At 38.8% G+C, this 22,450-nt stretch overlaps 1 protein-coding gene across 1 annotated transcript in view; it reads left to right on the top strand.

Moving 5' to 3' along the window:
• Col28a1 (collagen type XXVIII alpha 1 chain) overlaps window positions 1–22,450 on the top strand; it is a 152,703-nt gene that overhangs the window by 36,979 nt on the left and 93,274 nt on the right. Inside the window, exons 13-16 of the mRNA XM_021647616.2 lie at window positions 8,606–8,674; window positions 9,821–9,889; window positions 17,048–17,116; window positions 20,097–20,165. Of these exons, the coding sequence (XP_021503291.1) occupies window positions 8,606–8,674; window positions 9,821–9,889; window positions 17,048–17,116; window positions 20,097–20,165 (276 nt within the window). The remainder of the gene's footprint in view (window positions 1–8,605; window positions 8,675–9,820; window positions 9,890–17,047; window positions 17,117–20,096; window positions 20,166–22,450) is intronic.

Below are 22,450 nucleotides of genomic sequence, written 5' to 3'. Positions count from 1 at the left end.
CAGGGAAAAAAAAAAAAAAAGATATTTTTTTCTGAAGGAAACCTTGGTTCAGAGGACCCTCAGGCTTTCCCACCCTGAAGCATCATATAACATCCCAACGCTCTTTGAAATCATTAGAAGTCAAGTACGGAAGTGCCCAAGAAGCCTTCTTTCTGGGACCAAGCTGAATTTGTAACTCAGGAGAGGCGGGAGCCCTAGGGACCCAGACTTTCACAAGGCTGCTGTGGTTCGCCCAGGCTGTAAACACAGCCTGCTACCAATGCGGCCCTCTGCTAGCTGCCTAGCAATGGGTCATTGGCTGGCTATTTGATCATCTTTCCCTGATGGGGGAGCAGCCTTGCCAGGCCACAGAGGAGGACAATACAGCCAGTCCTGATGAGACCTGATAGGCTAGGGTCAAATGGAAGGGGAGGAGGACCTCCACTATCAGTGAACTTGGAGAGGGGAATGGGAGGAGAAGAAGAAGAAGAAGAAGAAGGAAGGTGGGATTGGGAAGGGGGTAAGGGAGGGATATAAATTGAATAAATTGTAATAAATAAAAAGAAAAAAAAAGTCCAAAAACTTTAGGGGGAAAAAAAAAGACTGGGAAGCCTGTCAAGTTTGTTCAAAATTACTTCTGGGTGATACAAGACTAAATGAGTCATTCTGACCAGATCTTAAGACTTTTCTGAGATTATTTCTAAGGGACATTTCTTCCTCAAGTCTCACACAAATCTGCTCTTTCTAAGACCGTGTCTGAGGTGAAGGACTGCATTGTGGAATGAGTATAAAGCTGCCTGGGACACTCTAAGGTGCCCTACAGCAGAGCTCTGGAGGTCAGAGCCAAATAAAGGAGCACAGATGACAGCCCTGACGCCTCTCCCAAGGAAAAGTGCTACACAGCACTCCTCACACTACCTAAACTGGTGATATTAGTACTATACCACAGTAACTTTATCTTCGGAGGCAGCTGTCTTCCATATGCCACCTTGCACTGTTCCACTCCAAGACATTCTCAATATTTCCCAAAGGAGTCTTTTCCCCCTTTGGGTTTTCTTCTTGCTCTTCAGGTTCAAGTTGAAGAAACACTAAGCATGCTTACATAAAGTCTTCATGTTCAGTTTAGCTTCTGTGCTGCTAAGAGAACACAGAGAACTCAGGAATTGGCAGTGGGTGGAGCAGGGAATTGAATGACAGTCTAGAACAGCCAAGAATACTATTATTCTAACGTTATAAACTGGGCAGTACATTGTAGGACTCACTGGTCAAGAGCTTCCTGTGCGCTAATTAATGCATCATTCACGCTCACACATTCTGCTCAAAGTGGCAAGAGAACATGGTTTGTATGACTTAGCATCTCGTGTTTTCTATAATGATACTTTTTACAGGGACACCAATATCACCACTGAAGACACAGTAGTTTTTTTTATTAAAGAAATTAATTTTGGTTATGATTAAAATACTTCATTTGGCTCAGAATTAGCTTAGTGGCTTCAGGAGGTTTACCTACTAAACCTGACTAACATTTGCAGTTGTGGTTTGGAAATAGTAAGAAACACTTAAAGAATTTTAGATTTCTTCTCAAACAAGAACCGTGTGTAGATTTATTTTACAGTCTCAAATAACTCTTTGCTTTCAGCCCCCTACCAACTATGGTTTGTAACTCAATATGTAATGTCATAACTTGACATGTGGCAAGTCAGAGAGAGCTTATTCAGTATCGGCAGTTGCTAGTGAAAACAATTCAACAGAAGAGTTTCAGGATTCGCAGTTCTCTAAGCACATCAGTTGTATTTTGGAAAGTAGTTTTAGAGCAGCACCTGGACATACCAGCTTCAGTCTTGTGCTCTCTAGTTCTCCTTGTGGGGTGACAACTCTGAACATGACTGTGATGAACCAATGCATAGGAAGAAAACCTCTTTATAATTTTCATTAAAAATGAATTTGTTGAATGAAGATTATTAGCTAAACTTTGTGACTCTTTTGCCTTCAGAGATGCTGAAGTCTTGATATTACTTTTGTTCCAAGCCTAATTAAAGGGAAAGAAACATAAGTAATTCAGCAGTTCCTGACATGGAAAGAGCTTTGACTTGCATGAACATCTGTTCACAAGGAGTTTAAGCAAGCTTATTAATTCATCTGACATGAGACAACTGAGAATGACAACTTGAAAGGATCACCAGATCATGTGGGATGTCAGTCATTGACTGCAAGTCAGATGATTTTCATGCTTAGGCCTCTGACGCCGATGGCTCCAGCAGCTGGTGAAGACTGTGTGTGCATGTGTGTCTATGCAATTATATATTATTATTTACCAACACAGAAGCTCTCAGGAGCCAAAGAACCAAAGAAGCTGCCAACAGTTCCCAGGACATTTCTGAGTGCCTAGTTAGATAGGGTACTCGAGAGAGCATATTCCATGTGCTCACAGGAATGCCATAGTTTTTATTATTAGATCAGTGTCATTAATTCAAGCACATTGCAATAGCCACTTTGCAAAGGGGGAAGTCAAATTCATTCCAAGGGTAGACATTTTATTAAAATTGTGAAATATATATAATTTGAACATAATTTGAACCTTTGAGGAAAATTCATAGGAATTCAACAGGCTAACAATGTTATTTAACAGGTACTATTATTTATACTTCAAAATTTAAAATCATTTCAGTGAATTCTGTACAACCCAAACTAACTCCTCTTTCTAGTCTTCAAGCATGCCTTCCAAAGGAACATACCACACTGTCAAATTGATTACCCCTTCCCATAAGTCAGTGGGTTTTGTTACCACAGGAATGGAAGGTGTCCAGCTTGAATATTTTCCAGCAACTTACTTCGTGCTGGAGAAACCTAAACTGTCCATCAGGGGCACAGCTCTAAAAATCTGTTCTGAATGGCTTCTACTTGTCTTTCATCTTACTGAAGGTGACACACAATTCTCTAGCTTTTGTTGTGTGTGAGGGAGTATGACTTTGTGACCAGATGGCCCTGTGTGCACTCTCATTTCTGTCTGGCTAACAACATGCTCAGGCACCGACTGAGGCAGCTACTGAAATCTAGCAAGACTGTGATTTACTTGTAGTTTTCACCAGCTCTTTGTTTTGTTTTTTTTTTATAAAGTATTGTGTTTGGAAAACAAAATGGTAGTTGTGTGGACTGTGGCTAAGTAGATAGTATTTTAAAAAATTTTAATTGGAAATTTGAAATAATGATAGTTCCAAAGTCAGTACGGTTTCTTAATTATGAGTTTAAATGTAAAGTTCCAGCATGTAACCACAGTATTGCCAAGTGTAATTTACAGTAATTTTATGGCTGGTGCAGTGACACATTAATGCTGTAGACTGTTCTACCATGACAACAAAAGAAAATGGTAACAATAGAAGAATCAACTTGGAGAGTGCTAGAATCATTTTAGGCTGACTAATAGGATGCTGTTGTGGTTTGAACAGACGATATTAACATCTTGTGTATTACAGAGATGGAAGAATTCAGGAGAGAGTTTAGGGGCATGTTGATGGGTCTATTTTCATTTTACTTGGAAGAACGCCTCCGGAGTTCCAGTTTGACACAAGAGGGTGGACAGGGGAGATATTATAAATAAATAACACTAGAAGATAACGAGGTGGAGAACACTAGAAGAGAAATGACCTCTGTCTTTAGAATGGACAGTCCCTTTTGCAAATCTCTATTTCCCTTGAAGATGTTTTCTTGGTTTCCAGGATCCAGTTAACTGTTGGTACTGTCCATGGTTCTGAAACAAGCCTCTGGCCTTTTAAATCTCCCTGAAACTCATAGCCTTATGAGGTTCATGAGCACTTGGAATGCGTTTTATACAATTAAAATTTCTTCAAGCCTAAGGTAAACATGAGCTCAAAAAAAATAGCACTGAAATATGAAGAACATAATCATTAACGCTTTAAAGTATTGATAACATTAGGACAATAATTCAGGCAATGAGTAAATCTGTTCTTAATCATAATTCATGTATTCCTATTTGCTTCACTAATTAGCTACTAGAAAATTTAAAATTATATTTGGGGATTGCTCTACAGTTTCCCCTGGGACCCTACTGTTCCTTTACACCAAGCTTCTTGCTGACCAAAGAACATCTCACGCCATTCTTTCCTCTTCTTCAATTTTTGTTGTCTTTATCTTCCCTGTAGACAAGTAGATAAGATTCCCACATCTTTGTTCCATCTCAAATGTCTTCTCTATTATAGCAAACTTTACAAAAGTCCTTGAAGCACATACCCTGTGACCATCTCTAGTCTAGCTAGTACACAAGCTTGTATTTGCTTTCTTATTTGTTTGTCTCTCCAGGCAGGCCATAAGCATCTGCAAAGTATGGATTTAATGTGAATCATGTCTCTAATTATATCAACTGATACCCAATTACAGTCATACATTGCTGTTCAGCAGACATTTATTGAGCACTAGACCTTGTAGCAGTTGGTCAATAAAGCCCTGCTGAATAGCAATCGAATATTCACAGCTAGAGTAAATGCTTGGATGTGACTTGGAAATTTTACAGAAAGCCTTTTGAATCTTCTCAGTGGCCCTGTAACGTACATGCAGTCATCCTCATTTGCATTTTAGAATCTCATAAAAAATATAACATTGTAAAGGAAAGAGCTAAGTCCATTGACCTAAACGACTCCAAACCATGTTTTATTTTCCATGTGACTCTATGTATAAGGAAGAATGCTCTCAAAGACCAGTTTATATTCTTCCACTCTGAAATAGGGGGAAAGCCCTATTTCCTAGGATTGTTTGGACAGTATGTGAGATAACGTGTGTGGTGGATCACGGCAATGTTCATGAATAGTAGATTTCATTTCATATTGGCTTCTTCTCCTCTTGAGGCCAGAGCAGCAGAGCTATTTGCAGTTTCTGAGAAGAACTAGAATGAGTGGTCTGCCTGACCTACTCATTGCCCACACGTGCCCATCCTCCCATTTACACAGAGGACAAAACAAACACCTCTCAGGGGTAGTACATGTTAAACCAGTTCTCTTTTAATGCTCGCTTATGGTAAATGGTTCTGGTCATCAAAGAAAATAAAAGGGAGAAAACACAAGTGCATTTAGTATCTTAGGTACACGGGCTTTTGCATGTGCGTGCATAAACACGTGTGTGCTGCTCAGGGTTGGCGGTAATAACAGAGACATGTCTGTGCTGTCTTTGTGCGTTCCAAGAAAACAATTCTGAGTGCAGAATCCTATGCCTATGCCTGCCTTATCTTACCTAGGCAGCATGTCTTACAATAAGTATAGTTTTCTTTACCATGTCATTTTTGTAGGTAAAGGAAGAGTAAATGGAAAGGAAAAAAGAAACATTAACTCTACGTCAGTCCTTGTTTATGGGTCCTGTGTAGTGATACCAGTCTCCTGGGAATGAAGGCTAAGGTCGTAGTGGCATGTGGAGACATGTTACTCAATGGGAAACCAATCCTTCTTCAGACTTCATGTCCTTGTAATCATTTTGAAGAGGTAGTATGAAGAAATGTCCATTGATATTGGTGTTCAGCTAACAGGAGTTCTGGGCTTGAGGGTAAAATGATTTCTTCTCTTCTTGATGTTCGTGGCTCACTCTTTTCAAGGTAACCACCAAGCCAATTCTATGCCAATAGATAGAAGAAAATTTCTTGAAAAGCCAGGTGGTAGTTTGTTTCCAATCAAATTTTTGGGTAAACACTAAGTCGGGTAAGGTTTCCACTACTTAGAGCAATTCAAATTCCCCCTAAAGGTTAGCGTAATGTCTTCTGACCTATTATGAAACAAAGCTGTGTTTACACAGAACAAAATAGAGGAAGTGAACTCAAGGTTTTGTGTTATTATTGCATTTAAGTGGTTTTACTAAAATTAGTCTTTTAAATTAGTCTTTTAAAGAAACAAAAAAAAATCAAAGACAAACATGCTTTTAAAAAGATTAACCAAGCAACAGGTTATTCCTAAAAATTATAAAAATTGACTTAAGGATAACATTCAAAAGTTAACTTTTGAATTATCTCCCAAAATAAGGCATTTAACTAAAAACAAACACAACAACAACAACAAAAACCCAAAAACTTCCCGAACAAGTATCTGTTCAAAATATTAAGGCTGTTTTAAATTTTACCACATTCTTTTTTTCATAGAATAATCAACATTATTCTTGATAGTTGGTGTTTCTAATACAGTAAGTCATCTTACACCAATATTAACAGAAGGACTTTATCTTGAGAAAAACTAGCCATGCTTATTTAATAATGAACATATTTGCTATTTAATAGGAATTGTTTGTACTTAAAATATGTACTATATGCATTTGAGGATTTGTTAATTATAGAAATAAAGCAAAAAATAAAAAATGATCAAAATTCTACTATAGCTAAGATTTTAGAATACTTCATTTTGGATATCTAGAATGCATCCTTTAAAAAAAATCTCAAAGTAAATAATAAATTAAAAAAAATCAAAGGCCAGCAAGATGTGTGCAAAAGTCCTTGCTACCAACCCTGATGACCTAAGATCAATCCCTGGGTCTTGTATGGTGGAAGGCGAGAACCAATTCTTGAATATTGTCCTTTGACCTCTGAATGTGTGCTACGGCATGTGCCCCCACTCATATACACCCAGTTCATAAATAAATGTAACAAAACATTCAACAAAAACAAAAACATTGACCCCAACCACATACCCAACCTCGTGTTTACTATTCTCTGTAGGTGCTGCTTTTGAGGTGGTGGCGGGGGTCCTGCACTGTCAATAAACTTTTGCCTTCTTCAGAGAAAATGCCCATGTTAGAGTTAACAACTAAATGAAGACCATGCCTTGAACGTCTTTGTATTTACTACATGGTTCTCCACATGACAAGTATCCAGTATCCTTTCATGGACTGATGTGGCCAGCTCTTTATATGGGGTCCATATAACATACATCGGCATTCCAACTAGGCTGGAAAGTACAAGAAGCTGTAAAAAAAAAAAATGTTCTTTAGAGAGAGAAAATCTGGCATCTCCAGGAGGCTGAGTCTTTTCTCACCCTTGTTTTTATTTTGAGATTAAGAAAACAGATTCAATTTTAGTATGAAATTTTACACGTGGTATGAAGAGAAAGAAAGAGAAATCCCATGGACAAGAAATGTGTAAAATAAAAATGGCCTTTTGCTGCCTGATGCAAAACATTTGGAGAAAGCAGGAACAACTGTAGAATTTCAAAAGGAAGTGATTCCACTTGATTACTTGATTGAGCAGCCAGATGGACTTTTCTCCATAGTATGAGCAGCAGACGCCTGTGAATGCCATCACCTAAGTGCCAAAGGATTATGACCTCTGTCCCTGAAGTGTACAAAGATTTCCTTTGTTTTAATTTATTTTGCATCTGGGTGTATTTTAGGGAAGTTGTCTGTTTGCGGTTTTTTTTTTTTTTTTTTTTTTTTTTTAAGCAGTTGGTCAAAGCCAACAAACTTCTCTAAGGCCATGTCGTTCCATTATAGGATTGCTAAGATTGCTACCTGTCCCCTCCAAAGTCACAGATCTGGGGGAAAATAAAAAATCACTGAAAACTCTTTTGATTCCCTTAACTTGAGAAAAGTCTGGTCTCAGCATATGTCTCACTTTACCTCATGCAAGCATGAAGAGAAATCTTTAATATGGACAAAGCCTGATCTTGAACATGAGAGTGGGTAGAAATATTCCTTAGCATAAATTGAAGGGTCAATGTGTGCATATAAAATGTAAAAAAATAATCAAAGTAATCGGTAATTAACTTTAAACTTTCGCATGTATGTTTTAAGATACATGACGAATTTCCCACAAGGAAGATGTGTTACTTTGAGAATGGGAACAACGTAGCATTGCACAAAAAGCAATTTGGAACCTTTATGCCATCGTCATTTCCCAGGACCAGAGGCCTGAGTCATCCAAGTAGTGACATTGAGCATATGAGTGACAGCGAGCTGTCCTGACCTGGAGGGCCAGAGAGCCTGCCTGGACTCTGGTTTCTCTCCGGTGAAGAGAAACCTTGAGAGCTTTGGTATCGTTCAGTTCAAGGGTGTCTAAGTTCTCTTATGGTCTACCACAGAGTGGGCTGTATTAGCTGAAAATGTCCTTACTTCAAGTAACAGCAACTTTGACTAACATGACCAAGCTAAGTCAACCAAGGGCAGTGGGTTTAATTGGGCATTTGACTATTTGTTATTCATACTACATCTTTGAGAACAAAACACAGCTTCCTTTTGGCCTGAATAGCAAAGGGGAAAGAGGTATTCATTGGGGAGGGAACAAAATGTATCTGTCAGAGTACTCAAAACAGATTTGTAGAATGAGTGAAAAGGGATTGTATTCATGACCTTCATAGGTAAAGATAATGTAACAACAAAAATATTTAAAATAGATATGACTAGATGGATATAAAGAAAAACAGTATCTGGGTGAGATCTACTATTGCATGTCCATTAATATTATGTTTACGTCTTATGATTTAAAATATATTTAAATTGTGTTTAAAACTTATAGATAACTGAGGGCAGAGACTGTGTGCTAGACTTTGCTGCTATTCTCAGAACTTCCATAACAACACTGTCCACCTAAGAACTGCTCAAAAAATACTATTAAGATGACCTAATGTGCCCCTCTTTTCTACTCTAGGGTGAGCCAGGTCCTCCTGGTCCTTATGGTCCCCCAGGAGCCCCTGGTATTGGACAGCAAGGTGTTAAGGTAAAGATATTTGCTTCTTTGTCCATAGATGACTATTGAATTTATTATGGGGCTGAGAAAGTGGGGTGTAAACTCTGTTGAGTCCTTTTCTGCAGCAGTTACATACATCTTGGGTCTTTGGACACTGCAGCATCCTGGGCTGGGACAGTTAGCATAAAAATACTCATGATACATTTTGATTGGGCTGGAATAAAAACTTTGCTTGTCTCCAAATGCCGAGCCTCTCATCATGCACTGTGATTCTGTTGTGTTTCTTGGGCTTTTAACACTAATGTGCAAATATATTATTGGGAAGTGTAGCATCCTAACATGTAAACCATCACCTGATCACATTATATAAGCAGCAACTGGAGACCCAACACACTAAGTGAGCAAATGCTGGCAGGAAGATTTGTAAGGAACTGCAAAGGTAGGGAGTGTCCCAGGGTTCTCTGTGTCACACAGAACATGTAAGAGAGCAGAGGTTATGTAGTAATTTTAAATGGACTTTCAGGACAACTAGACTTTAATACAGACCTGAAAGGGAGCAGTCCTCATTCAGCATGCTTAGAAAATCATCAAGTGCCACCACGCACAGCATTTCAGCAATCAGGACATACAGAGACACTCCAGGGAAGGTGGAAATTCAGTGGGCAGTTACTGGAGAGAGATCATTCTGAAGGAGATCAAGTGGGCATGGAAGCAGATGAGGGAGGAAGGGTGGGATGGGGAGGGAATGAGAGAGGGTACTACAGCTTGGATAAAAAATGAATAAACTGTAATTAATATATAAAAAATAAAATTTAATTTAAAAAAAAGAAGCGATAAAATGGACAGCATGGAGTCAAGGAAGGGGTGGCATATCTTATCTTGGCCTTCTCAGAACCTGCCCTTCATTTTCCCATTATCATTTGTAAATACTTGCATTTAGGGAAAAAAAGATGGTGAAGATTTTAGGGTATTTTTTGTTTGTTTGTTTTATGTTTTGTTTTTGCTTCAATTCACATTTAAGCCAACTAGCCTCCTCTGAATATTTTCTAATGTTTCTGAATAAAAAAATTTTTTGGCTGCTTTGCTATTGATCCTTGTTGAAATCTCCAACACATTTTGTATCATCTTACTATTTATTTAAAAACTCACCATGTAATTTTATTCTTTCTGTCTCAGGGAGAAAGGGGCCAGGAAGGAAGAACAGGAGCTCCTGGACCTATTGGAGTTGGTGAACCTGGACAGCCAGTAAGTGGAAAAACTGGAAATGGATTAAAATGGGAATACAATTCTTTACCTGGTCATTCTGGTAAGAGTAAATGCCCGAGTGACATCAGTTTGTTTGTTTTTATGTCAAAGGCTGCATAACCAATAGAAGTATATGTAAACCACAGCCACATTACTCTTCATGCTTGAAATAAGGCTACAAGTATAGTGTGTATGTGCAATGTTTCAACTGTTCTTCTCTCACAATTAATTAGCTTGGCAAAGAAAGAGAGTTCACATGTGTCAAAGTTTCCTAGGGGGTGACAGATCCGGATGGAGGCCTACTGTCTTTACATGGTGATTGACAACACGGTAGCCTTGAGAGCAGTGGGGGCTAGAATCTGAGGCTGAGGATCTTCTCGTTATGTAATCCTCAAGAAAGCTCTAAAGTTAGGCTTGGTGATGGGACAAAAACCTGTTTTATTCAGGGCTTCCACCTTACATAGCTTTGAAGTTTGCTATTGTTGGAAAAGGAAAAAAGGGTTCTGTCAAGAGAGATCTGAGGAGGAAATGAATAAAACATGACTCTTCTGTTATGAGGATCTTCATAACTTTTTAAGTAATCTTTATTCTGAGCAAAGAACCGTAGCTGAGTCACCACGGCAGAAGCAAAAGCTGCTAGCCATAGCAGTGGCCTCCTGATTTGGTTTTGTATTGTACACTGCTTCATGTAATCACTAACAGAAACATGTTTCTTTGAGAGAGAGAGAGAGAGAGAGAGAGAGAGAGAGAGAGAGAGAGAGTGTGTGTGTGTGTGTGTGTGTGCACTTCAGATGACTTCAGAACTCTGAGGGTCCCTCAGAGGGCATTGGATCCTCTGGAGCTGGAGTTGTAGGTAGTTGTGAGCTACCCCAGTGTGGGTGGTGGGAACTGGATTGGGCGTCTCTGATAAGAGTAGAAAGATCCCTAATTGCAGAGCCATCATGGGTTCTAGGGTCAAGTTATTAGACTTGGCAGCAATCCCCTTTACCTACTCAGCCTTCTCCTTTATCTTCTAAAAAGTGACAGAAATACGCTTTAGATGTTAATTCCACTGTCTAGCACCAATAATCATGCCCTTTGAGATGTTTACAACATGATTATAATTTCTCTGTAATCTATCCTTTATCTAATCCACCATACCTCATATGCAAATGCAGGCTCATGCATACACCAATCACGTCTTTGCCTCTTTAGCACCTCTCACAGCAGTCCATCTGCTCTCCCCTTGTGGCCTCGTGGAAATAGCTGCAATGTCATCAAAGTCCATCGAGGCAGGCACAGACTATATCAAATAGCCCGGCAGTGTTGTTCGTTAGTTAGTGGGGGGGACGGGGTGGAGGGGTGTTCTCTCAAGATTCCCTTAAGTGATGGCTGTGAGGGCATAAGGATACTGAGACTGGCTGTTTGACCGGCAGTCCTTTTGTTCTAGGCAGCCAGGGCCACAAGTAAGAGTCCAATATTTGCTAATTAGGGAGTCAGATTGCCCCTACACTCCATTTAAAGGAAATAAACATCAGGAGTGCTTAAGAACATAAAGAACTTCTCATTAACTCTAACAGTGATTTAACAGCATTAACAGTGCATGACACCTGTCCAGTGCCTCAGGGAGCAGGGAATTCTCTTCTCCAGTTTTCATGGCTACAACAGCAGCTTAGAGGTCTACAAAAAGTGTGCCTCTTATTTTTGAGATCTTGTTGATTCTCTGGGCTCAGTTATGTCTTTATGAGTCACTTAAGAGAAAATATATATATATATATATATATTACTTGTCCTTCTGTTTGTAGCTAGAACATGTTAGGCCCAGCAGGAGCCTAAATATAAGAAGGTATGAAGAGAACTCAGGAACCTAATCATCCATCGATGCAAAATCGCAAGAGGTTCATTCTGACCATTGTGCAATGGGGTCACCCCTGCTGGTCAGCAAGGAGTGGCACCAGGAGACAAAGACCTTAGGTTTTTAAAAGACAAGGTGCGGGGAATTCTAGGGGTTGCCTTCTTGGCAATTCATGATTGGGTGAGGTATTTAACTTTTAAAATAATTGGTTGGTTCTGGGCACCTTTAGGTCTGGTCAGCCCTGTTGTAAATATCTGATCTTCAAGTCAGTTTGGAATGTCCTGCCATATGAGATATAGCCACAATTAAAGGTGGGAGAATGATTAACTCATTCCTTGTCTGTTCTGAGGAGTGGGGGTTACAGGCTTTAGATCAAAGGTCAGGAGAAGGATTGGGGCCATTTGGCCCAGTTTCCAAACAAAGCTCTTCTCACAGGCAAGTAGAGATCTCTGCTTGTTCTCTTCCTTATCTCTGCCCTCACAGATGGCTAGTGTCAGGAACTTTTACATTCCTCGGCTCTCTGGAGAAGCACTAAGAGGCTTTAATTAACATGGGCCTAAAACTTGAAAATATAAGTTATAAGGCAATTAAAGAAACTTAGGTTACAAAGTTAGTCTGATTCTTTTAAACACTCTCATAGTACTGTCAGGACATGCAATTCCTGTGTGTTTCTTGTTTTCCAAGCCAGAGTTATTATGCAAGTTATACTGACACTGTGATGGTTTGTGGAAAGAAATTAATTGGAAAGAAAGATCATAACAAAAGAGAGAAAAAGCCCAGTACAAAGATGCTGTGTCAAATGTCGTGATAAAAAAAAAATCAGCCATTTGAGTTTGGTAATTATTTAGAAGTAGAAAGAGGATTAGGGAAGACTGCTGAAATCGCTTTGCTTTTGCCTCTTTGCCTGATCACTTCTAGGGATGTCAGGTTCAGTACTACTTTTGCTACTACAGTAATGTAAGTGTGCTGACTGCTGAAGTAACATTTGAGCTCCGTTATCTAACTCTGAACTGTAAGCCCTTGTCTCTGTAATTACCACAAGTGTGACGCTTAGCCGGCATAACTGATTCATAAAAATCAAATGGCCAAGAGTCTCAAGGTAATCGCTTTGTGTGAGCAAGGTTGTTCAGAGTACTTTCAATAAAAAGTAAGCTCTGAGGTAGAACTCTAATTACTTTGAGGTTAAAAATAAAGTACATGACACTGTTGGAAGATAATGGCCAATTTTTACTATGTGTTAGCACACTTATCTTTAATGCTTGATTTTATTAAGGGAAGTAATACTATAAATATAATGAACAATCGTATTTTATTTCATTGTTAATGTCTCCATAAAGCTCTTCACTGACGAGATTGCATTAATTAGGTTTCTGTATTATACCTATATTTGGTAAAAGCCAAATAAGTTTGTCATGGTTGTAATTGAGTCCCATGGCTTTTACAAAAGTCAGTGAGATGATTTATGGAAGCATTTCTGTCTTTAAAAGGTAACACACAGGTCTGGGGGTGCAGTGGCTCAGTTGGCATAATGCTTATCTGGCATGCAGAAGACTCTGTGTTCAATTCCCAGCACTACATAAACTCACTGTAGTGGCTTATATTGTATCTCAGGACTAAGGAGCTAAAGGTAGGAAGATCAGGAGTTCAGGATCGTCCTTGGCTACAGGAATTCCAGGTCAGTCTGGGCTACGTGAGATCTTATCTAAAGAAGCACACACAGAAATTAAAATTAAAAAATAAAAATGATACATAATTATTTGCAAATAAAAAATCTTATAAAATGATAATAAAAACATTGTTTATCCAGCTCAAGTGCCTGCTATTTCTCTTCTCTGGTTAATAACCATCTTTGTGTCTACTTAGCTGAAGGACTGGCGGGCATACCAATGGTATGGAATATTACTCCAGCCCGTGGTGATTAAGCCTTGGGTCACTGGCTTTTAAATCACCTAACTGTGTGCCCATAAATGTTAGCTCTGTCCTCAAGGCTTGGAATGCATAGAGTCCAGTGTTCTTGCTTTCACCTTAGCTGACATGTTCTAGAAATGCAGAGAAGGCAGGAAGGAGGACGTGGTTTTGTTCTGTTCAGTGTGCCTCTCTCCACACAGTACAGTGTAAGCCAGTCTCCCAGACACTAAATCTGGTGCAGACTTCCTGAAAAGGACAGGTTGTAGTAATTGTGAAATCCAAATCCACCTCTTTTACTCAACCCTAGCAACTGTGTACTGGGCGATTGATGCTTAGAACAGAGTTTGCCATTAGAAAACTGATCTTTTTAAACTCACAACTGTTAATATGCCACAGCACTTATCCTTAGTATCTCAAGCTAGAAGCCACTGAACTCATCTTTTAGCTATCACAAAAGACTTACTTTGGATTTTGTAGGAACTCACATTAAAGGATTTTAGAGGTTTAAAGAGAACTTGGATTTTAAAGTGTTGACAATTATAGAGACTGGGAGTTTTAAACTTTGAGACTGTTTTATAATGTGATATGAACATGGGCTCTTGAGAACAAATAATAAAGGGAAGGTTATGATTTAACTGTGATGTGCTTGTGTGCCAAGTTGACAAGGAGTTGGTAGTGCTGCTTAATTTTTGTCTATTTGACACAAACTGGAGTCATCTAGGAAAAGGGAACCTCAAGTAAGGAACTTTTCTTATTAGATTGGCTCATGGCATGTCTGTGGGGAGCGTTTTATTAGTTGCTAATTAATGAAGGAGTGTTCAGACCACTGTGGGCAGTACCATCCCTACACAGGTAGGTCTAAGCTATATAAGATAGGCAAAGAAAACAAGCCAGTAAGCATCATGGTTTCTGCTTCAGTTCCTGCCTTGGGCTGACATCATAGCTTGCCTTGATAATGGACTTAATTTTGCAAGCCAAATAATAAGCTTTTCTTCGCTGGGTTGCTTTTGGTAATGGTGTTTTATCATGCCAATAAAGAAACAAACTAACAAACATTATAGACATTATAGACATTATATAGACATTCCCCTTATTTAATGTAATTGTGGTTTTTCTTTGTTATATCATTAGGGAAGAGTATGTTGTTAATGATGTTGTTGTTAAATTGTGTGATATCTACTTGGCTTTTCTTAGTTTGCAATCTAATCATTTAATTTTTTTTCTTTAATTAATTGTTCGGCCATTAGAGTAAAGTGTCATAGATATTAGACTTTTGATTAAAGTTTTGGAGTTAAAAGCTAGGTTTCCCATAAGCATTGCCATTTAAATTTAATTCCATACAGCTTTTTCTTTTAATTAAGTCTCTACTAAGTAGGCTATGCATAAATAACAAAGGCCAATGTTTAAAATACGAACTATTGAGAAAAAAAAAAAGAAAACCCAAAAAGTCCAAGACTAGGATGAAGTTGGGGTTTTTCTTTGTTTTTGAGACAGAGTCTCAATATAGCCCTGGCTGTGTACACCAGGCTGACCTCGAACTCACAGAGATCCTCCTGCCTCAGCCTCCTGAGTATGAGGGTGAAGGGCAAGTGACACCACATACAACTTGTTAGTTGTTTTCTCACCCGTGAGTGCATAACACGCATCTTGCTACTGTCTTGCTACTACTTTTGTATAGAAAATATCTCCTAAACTTTGGGCACGTGAGTTAGAGATCTGAGTTCAAGCCCTCATGACTATAATACACTTACCTTGCCCACTGGCCATCCCCCTGGTGCCTAAAACTAGGAATATTTTAATTTTTATTTATTTTTTTTGTGTGTGTGTATGGGGTTTGCCTGCACGTATATCTGTGCACCACATGTGCCTGGTGTCCAAGAAGGTCAGAAGAGGGCAGTAATCTCCTGAAACTGGAATCACAGGCAGTTGTAAGATGCCGTGTGGATACTGAGAATCAAACCAGGTCCTCTGGAAGAGAAGCTGGTTCTCTTAACCTCTGACCATCCCTCCAGTCGCCCAAAACAGGAATTTTCAAAGGTCAAGCTGGGCAGTGGTAGGACACGCCTTTAATCCCAGCACTTGGAAGGCAGAGACTGATAGATGTCAGTGAGTTCAAGGCCATTCTGGTCTACAGAGAGAGTTCCAGGACGGCCAGGACTACACAGAGAAACCTTGTCTTGAAAAACAACAACAAAATTTCTCCTCTTGAAAATGAAAAAAATAAATAAATAAAAATAAAAACGGAAGAATTTTTGGAACAAATTTAAGCTGTTTCCTCTCACAGATGGACTGATGGTCGGGTTCGCTGGCCAGTGGAGTTGGCTTGTGACAGTAGTTTACTAAATTCCTCACAAGCTACAAAGCCAGCACACTGCAAACACAGTAAGGCACATCTGTAACCGCAGTACTTTCGGGGTGGAGATGGGTAGATCCTGAGGCTCACCGGCTACCCAGCACAGACAAAAACGATCAGCTCCAGGTTCGGTGAGAGATCATGTCTCAGAAAGTAAGGTGGAAAGCTGAAGAGATGGCTCAGCAATTAAGAGCATGGATTGCGCTTGTGGGGACTCTAGTTCAGTTCCCATCACCCACGTCAGATGTCTCACAGTTGCCTGGAGCTCTACCTCCAGGGGACCTCTCCCAGCCCATCCACACTGAAATAAAATGCCGAGTTTTAATACAACCCCTCCGTTTTTCGGGTTTCAGTTACTGGCTTTCCTACCAGCCCATTTTGCACAGCATTCTTTTCTTTCTTACTATGTGAGAAGCCCTCACCTCTTCCGTACCTCTCAGAGAGGAGCCGCAAGGGTTTCTTAAAACGCTCTCCCCAGGCTCGCCCGGGATTTATTCAGACCAGTCAGTCTGTCTGAGTTCTTCTCCAGACCACACAGTGCTGGATTTCGTCTCTCATGGGATGTATTTTCTTACCTATATTCTGAAGCATTAGTTATTTCAATTTTTCTCTAATTTGAAGACAGAAGCTTGTTTGCCATCCAGAGAGAAGGAATATTGAATCCAGTGAGAATCCTATTACTCACAGGTCCTCACAGCTGATCAGCATAGATTGTTTTGTTTTTGTTTGGTTTGGTTTGATTTTTTTTTGAAACAGGGTTACTCTGTGTAGCCTTAGCTGTCCTGAACTCTCTTTGTAGACAAGGCTGGCCTCGAACTTACAGAGATCCATCTGTCTCCCTCTGCCTCGCTAAGTGCTGGGATTACAGGCAGGCGCCATTGCATCCAGCTCGATCAATATAGATTGTATTTACTAGGGTTCTTACTGAAAATTGAGCGGGACTACATTGCCGCCATGTCTGTGGCAACTGAAGTTAACCATCCTCTTCTGCCTTTTTTCTCCCATCTCACCACTTCGCATTATTCCTCCTGTTCTGTCTCCCACCCTCCCCTTCCCTAACCAGGGTCCCCGAGGTCCAGAGGGAGCACCAGGAGAAAGGGGTCCACCAGGAGAAGGATTTCCAGGACCAAAGGTAACAGAAGCCTCTGAACCATTGGAAAAAGTGCTTTGCCTCCCATGGCTATGAATTATAAATCGTTAGAAGCCAAGTGTTCTCCTGGCCATTTTCATGCTACTGAGTAAAACAAGGTACACTTTTCCCCATAACATGAAAGCACATAGGCATGAAATTTATAATTATAAAATAAATAATCAGCAGACTTGCCTTTTCATGTAATGACTGTATATTAATTAGAAAATTATCTTACTTGATAGTCACTAAAGCTACATATACTTGTTTTTGGTTCAAAAGTTAAATTATTGAGTGTAGCTATGGTAACCCTTAGCTTACAGCTTTATTTTACTAAATACAGAAAAGAAAGCCTGACACTGCAGTTTTAATAGTATTGCTATCGACACTGTAAGAAAAATAACTTTATCACAAAGAACAAGACATTCTGAAAGACCTGCCTTTGACCTGGAGTTGGGAAAGCAGCTTCCCACTGCTTCCTCTACCCAGTGTGTTGGCAGTTCTTTCTGTAAAGTCCCAAAATAGCAGGTACTTCAGGCTTCATGAGCCACTGATAACTGTTTCAATGACTCAGCTCTATTATAGTCTGAAAATAGCCATAAGCAATATATGAATGATGGCTTGTGGCTGACCAATAAAACCATATTGACATAAGTAGGCATTGGGGTAGAATTAGTGGTCTACAGTTAGCCAACCCTTGGTCTTCAATCTACAGCATATCTGCCAGAGGCCACATAGGAAATAGTTTTTTCAATGTACTTTGGGCCCCATCCACAACATTTCAGAATAAGACACTTGTTTGAAGCCTTCATTTCTAAAGTCTTTCTCTGAAGCATAGCTGTTGAGGCATACACACAATCTTCAGAGCCATATGCTATTCTCCAAGTGTCTAAGGACCTGTACATGTGTCACTCTTTCAAGTCACTGAGGTCCGAGCTTTCTTTTATAGCCACATGCTCCAGGCATATAATTCTTATATTTTCTACCATGATGAATATTTGGAACCCCCGAGAAGCCCACATTTCAAGAGGGGAAAGTAGTTAGCTAAAGCAATGGACACTAAATTGTGAGTGACTGTTGGATTAAATTTTAAAATTTATCCTTGTTAAATTTGTTTTAAAATAGAAAGAAAAATCTTAGATAATGTGAACTTACAAATAAAATACCTTTGAGTATCCAAAGGATAATTCTTAAAAACACAGGCCAAAAGTAGTTTATTATTATTATATTTCTGAAAGTTATAATATGTTGTTTCTTAAATATTTTGACACCTACTAGATTTCTATCTATGTCTAACCTAAACAATCTGAAAAATTCAGATAGCCAGAATTATTTCTCTTTATATCTTGTCATGTTAAAGTGGAGAGAGAGAGAGAGAAAGAGAGAGAGAAAGAGAGAGAGAGAATATTATGTTAAATGCTAAAATACTAGAAAGTACAACAATCCAGGGCATGCCTCAATGACATGCCCAACATATTTTTACACAATATACAAGTGACACAGTGGGGGCCTGGAGAGATGGCTTAGCAATTAAGAATATTAGCTGCTCTTCCAGAAGACCCTAGTAAGATTCTCAGCACTTGTATGATGGCTCCTGACCACAAGTAACTTCAGTTCTAAGGGATCTGATGCCCTCTTCTGGCCTCTGATGGCACTGGGCATGCATGTGGTACACAGGCGTGCATGCAGGCAAATCTTGCATACACATAAAAAAAGTGATACTCTCCGGGATATAATAACCCAGGGGCACTGTACTGGCTCCCAACTTACCAAAGAAATAACATAATTGTAATGATACTTTAGGATCAAGTATTCATGGCTTCATTCCAGCTAACAATTAGTCCGAACACTTTGTTCTCCCACCAGGCAAACTAATGGGAGTTTTTTTCTATAGGTAGCTTAATCTGCAATAATGTAGTAAATAAGTAGTTTAAATTATGGTGTTTTGGTTTTATTTTGAATTTCAGGTTATGGAGCATCATAGCAGACAAGGAGTGGCAGCAGGTGTTTGAGAGAGCTGGTCTCAAACTTCCATGACCAAGAACAAAGAGAGAATGAACGCATGCATGCTCACTTGAATACGCTTAGTTCTATTTCTTTATACATATATGGTTCAAGACCCTCTCCTTAGGGGATGGTGCCACCCGTAGTGGGTTGTGTCTTCCCACATTGACTAACTGACTTAAGACAACCCCCCACATGTCTTCAGACCAATCCAATGTAGACAATCTTTCGAGTCTCTTCCCAGTGATTCTACATGTGTCAAGTTGAGAATTAAAGCTAAAGATCACATATGGCTATAGAGAAGAATATAGTAACATTTCTCTGTTTCTTAGGAAACATTGTTTTTACTCATGGTTCTAATCAATTCATTAACTGAATGTCACTTCTGATTAGTTCATGCGGCCTCTTTTCCCTATAAAGGCCCAGGGTACTAAGACTTTTAGATATAATATTAAGATCAGGGCAAGCTGGATAGACTTTGTGACTATCATAGCTTACTCAAAATTTTCCATGAGACGTTAAAAACTTAAACTTTCATCGAATTTTTATAAATTCAGACACAAAACATTGAATCAGTAATCGAATTCCAGCAAGTATTAGTTCACAGGAGTGACAAATTTTCCTTAACACCATCGATTCGTTTCCATCTCTAGTAAGAAAAAGAGGCTTGCTATCATTAGTCGCACTACATGGTTGATTGAGCCTCTGATGAGATTGGAATTTAGCTCTTTTCCAGCTTGAGTGGTGGTGTATACATGCATTTCGAGGATAAACTCATTCCTGTGTAAATGTTGAAACTAATCTTTTTTCCTCCTGAGTTGCAAATCTCAAAGTCAGAATTACTCATTTGGAATGAGCAGTGAATTTGAATGCTTTATTTAAAAATTAATTTGGATCAAAATTCTCAATAATTATTAAGTGAACTCTTTTAAAAGTCTTATTTTTCTTTGTGTACTGATACCTTCCCATCTGCTTTTAGGGTGAAAAGGGTTCTGAAGGACCAATTGGCCCACAAGGATTGCAAGGCCTGTCAATCAAAGGAGATAAGGTATTGAATATAAAGTATGTAATGAAAGCCATTATAAAGTAAAATTATTTTTGACATTGCTCTGTATTCATGTATAGTTTGAATTGTATATAATATGACAACCATCCCACACAGGTATCTAGGTAATTATAGACTAGCAAATGTGAGATATTTTACTACGTGGGTTGAATTATGATATGTAAATTCATATTATTTATATTTCAAATAATTCCTCACTTACTTGAGTTCTAACTTTCAATGAATTGTTTCATTAGCAATGCATCTTTGAAATAAGAAATTAAAAAAGGTACTTCTTGGTAAAGGACACACTGTTGAAAGTCTGTTGGTGGAGGAAGGAAAAGGAAGGAGAAATGATGCAATTATATTATGATCTCAAAAGTTTTAAAAAGGCATATTAATTATAACCTGTTATATGATTATGTATCTATCCCCAATCCTAGGGTTCTCATTCAAAATGATTACCTTTAAGTGGGGTTATAATCAAGAAATTGTTTAAGAAAATAGCTTTGCTGTCCTTTAGCAGGGAACCTCAGAGTCTGCCTGACGGTAGGCAAAGGTTATTGGCTTATTGCAGTGAGAGGGACCCAGAGTGGAAGCCTGGCACTCGACTGAATGCTTTCAGGAAGTGGGGATAATTTTATGATTGAGCATTTTAATGAGTTTCCTCTGGAAATTATGGAAAAAACAGCCTGGACGAGTTGTGACTAGTTGAGAAAACAGTAGAAGTACCCGGTTTTAGACAATATACCAATTTTAGACAATCTCTGACCATTTCTTGAGATCCAAACAGTATTAATTTGCCTCTGCTCAGACCTGATGACAGAGTATTCTTATGTCTCTCTTGGCCCATAGCATTGTTTGGTGTTTGTGGTATGTGACCTCCTATTCAGCCCCACAGCCTCACAGCCAGGTCCTACCTAGGAGGAGAACTGACTGGTGATAGAAGTCACTAGAAGCTGATCATACCCTAAAGAGCAATGGGAAGTGAAAGCTGCCAGAGGAAGAGATATACCATATATGTTCTATATGTGAATGTATACACATACATGTGTGCACACACATACACATCATTAAAAGAAAACGAGGTCATGAATTTTAAAGGGACTGGAGGACACAGGAGCATTTGAAGGGGAAAGAAGAGGGATAGGATAGAAGTGATATAGATACAATAGTCTTGGAAATACCTGGACACTACCACATAGCAAAGCTTTAATTTGCTGTTCTCTTGTATGAAGTTCTCAGAGAATAATAGAATAAATGTGAAAAAGCTGTATGCAAAACTAGTGGCCTCGTATGAATTAGGAGTTATTTATCTGCCAACTGCTAAGCATATACTTATATTATTTGCATCATAATAACAACTGATAAGATTACCTCAAGTGTTGAGAGTTTTAATCATGAGTGATATATTCTCTTCTGACTAGCAAAAATAATGATAGCCATGCAAGTTTTATGTCTAATATAATTCTTGGTTCAAATAGCTCAGCTCCAGGTGTAACTGCAGCTAGAAAATATTTCAGAAAAGTGTGAGCTGTTATTTCTTCCTTTGGAGCTATGAGAACATGAAGGCGGGGAGCTCAGTGAATTAACCTTCCAGGTGTTACTGTCACATGACATCTGTGCTTTCACAGCTGGAGTTCATGCAAAGAAAACTTGGAAATACCTGGACACTACCACATAGCAAAGCTTTAATTTGCTGTTCTCTTACAAAGCCAACACTGTCCTCTCTCTTCTTACCAGTATTTTTTCCTATTATTTTAAGTGAGGTTAAGTGAGGTTCAGAAACTTTGGTGTGTGATCAGGTAACAATGTAATAGTCTTAAGGGCTCACAGATATCTAATTGGTAAATAATAAAGAGGTACTTATGACACAAATATGTATTTATTTTCTTTTATAAAATGTTAATTGTTTATTTTGTACTGTGTAACAGAAAGATATTTTCATTCTCTATATATGTATACACACATGTAGTATGTTGGGCATATTCTTCTTCCCATAATCCTCCTCTCTCCCTTCCAGCAGTCCCCTTCATTCTCACAGGTAGTTGTGATTCCACTTTCAAGTCATATGTGTGCACAAGATTCTATGTAACATATAAAATCTGGGAACATCAATGGGAGAAAACATATATTTGCCTTTTTCTTTCAAGACTACCTTAATTCTCTTTGTATCATTCTCTTCAGTTGTATCTATTCAAAAATATTTATCTGTTTATTAATTACTCCATGTCATAGTCAGAGGCTACCTTTGTGGAGTTGGTTCTTCCTTCTTCCTTTACATTGGT

The sequence above is a fragment of the Meriones unguiculatus genome, chromosome 21, assembly GCF_030254825.1.
Source record: "Meriones unguiculatus strain TT.TT164.6M chromosome 21, Bangor_MerUng_6.1, whole genome shotgun sequence".
Classification (NCBI taxonomy): Eukaryota; Metazoa; Chordata; class Mammalia; order Rodentia; family Muridae; genus Meriones; species Meriones unguiculatus.
Note: the sequence above shows the minus strand (reverse complement) of the source record. Positions and strands in the feature narration are given on the sequence as shown.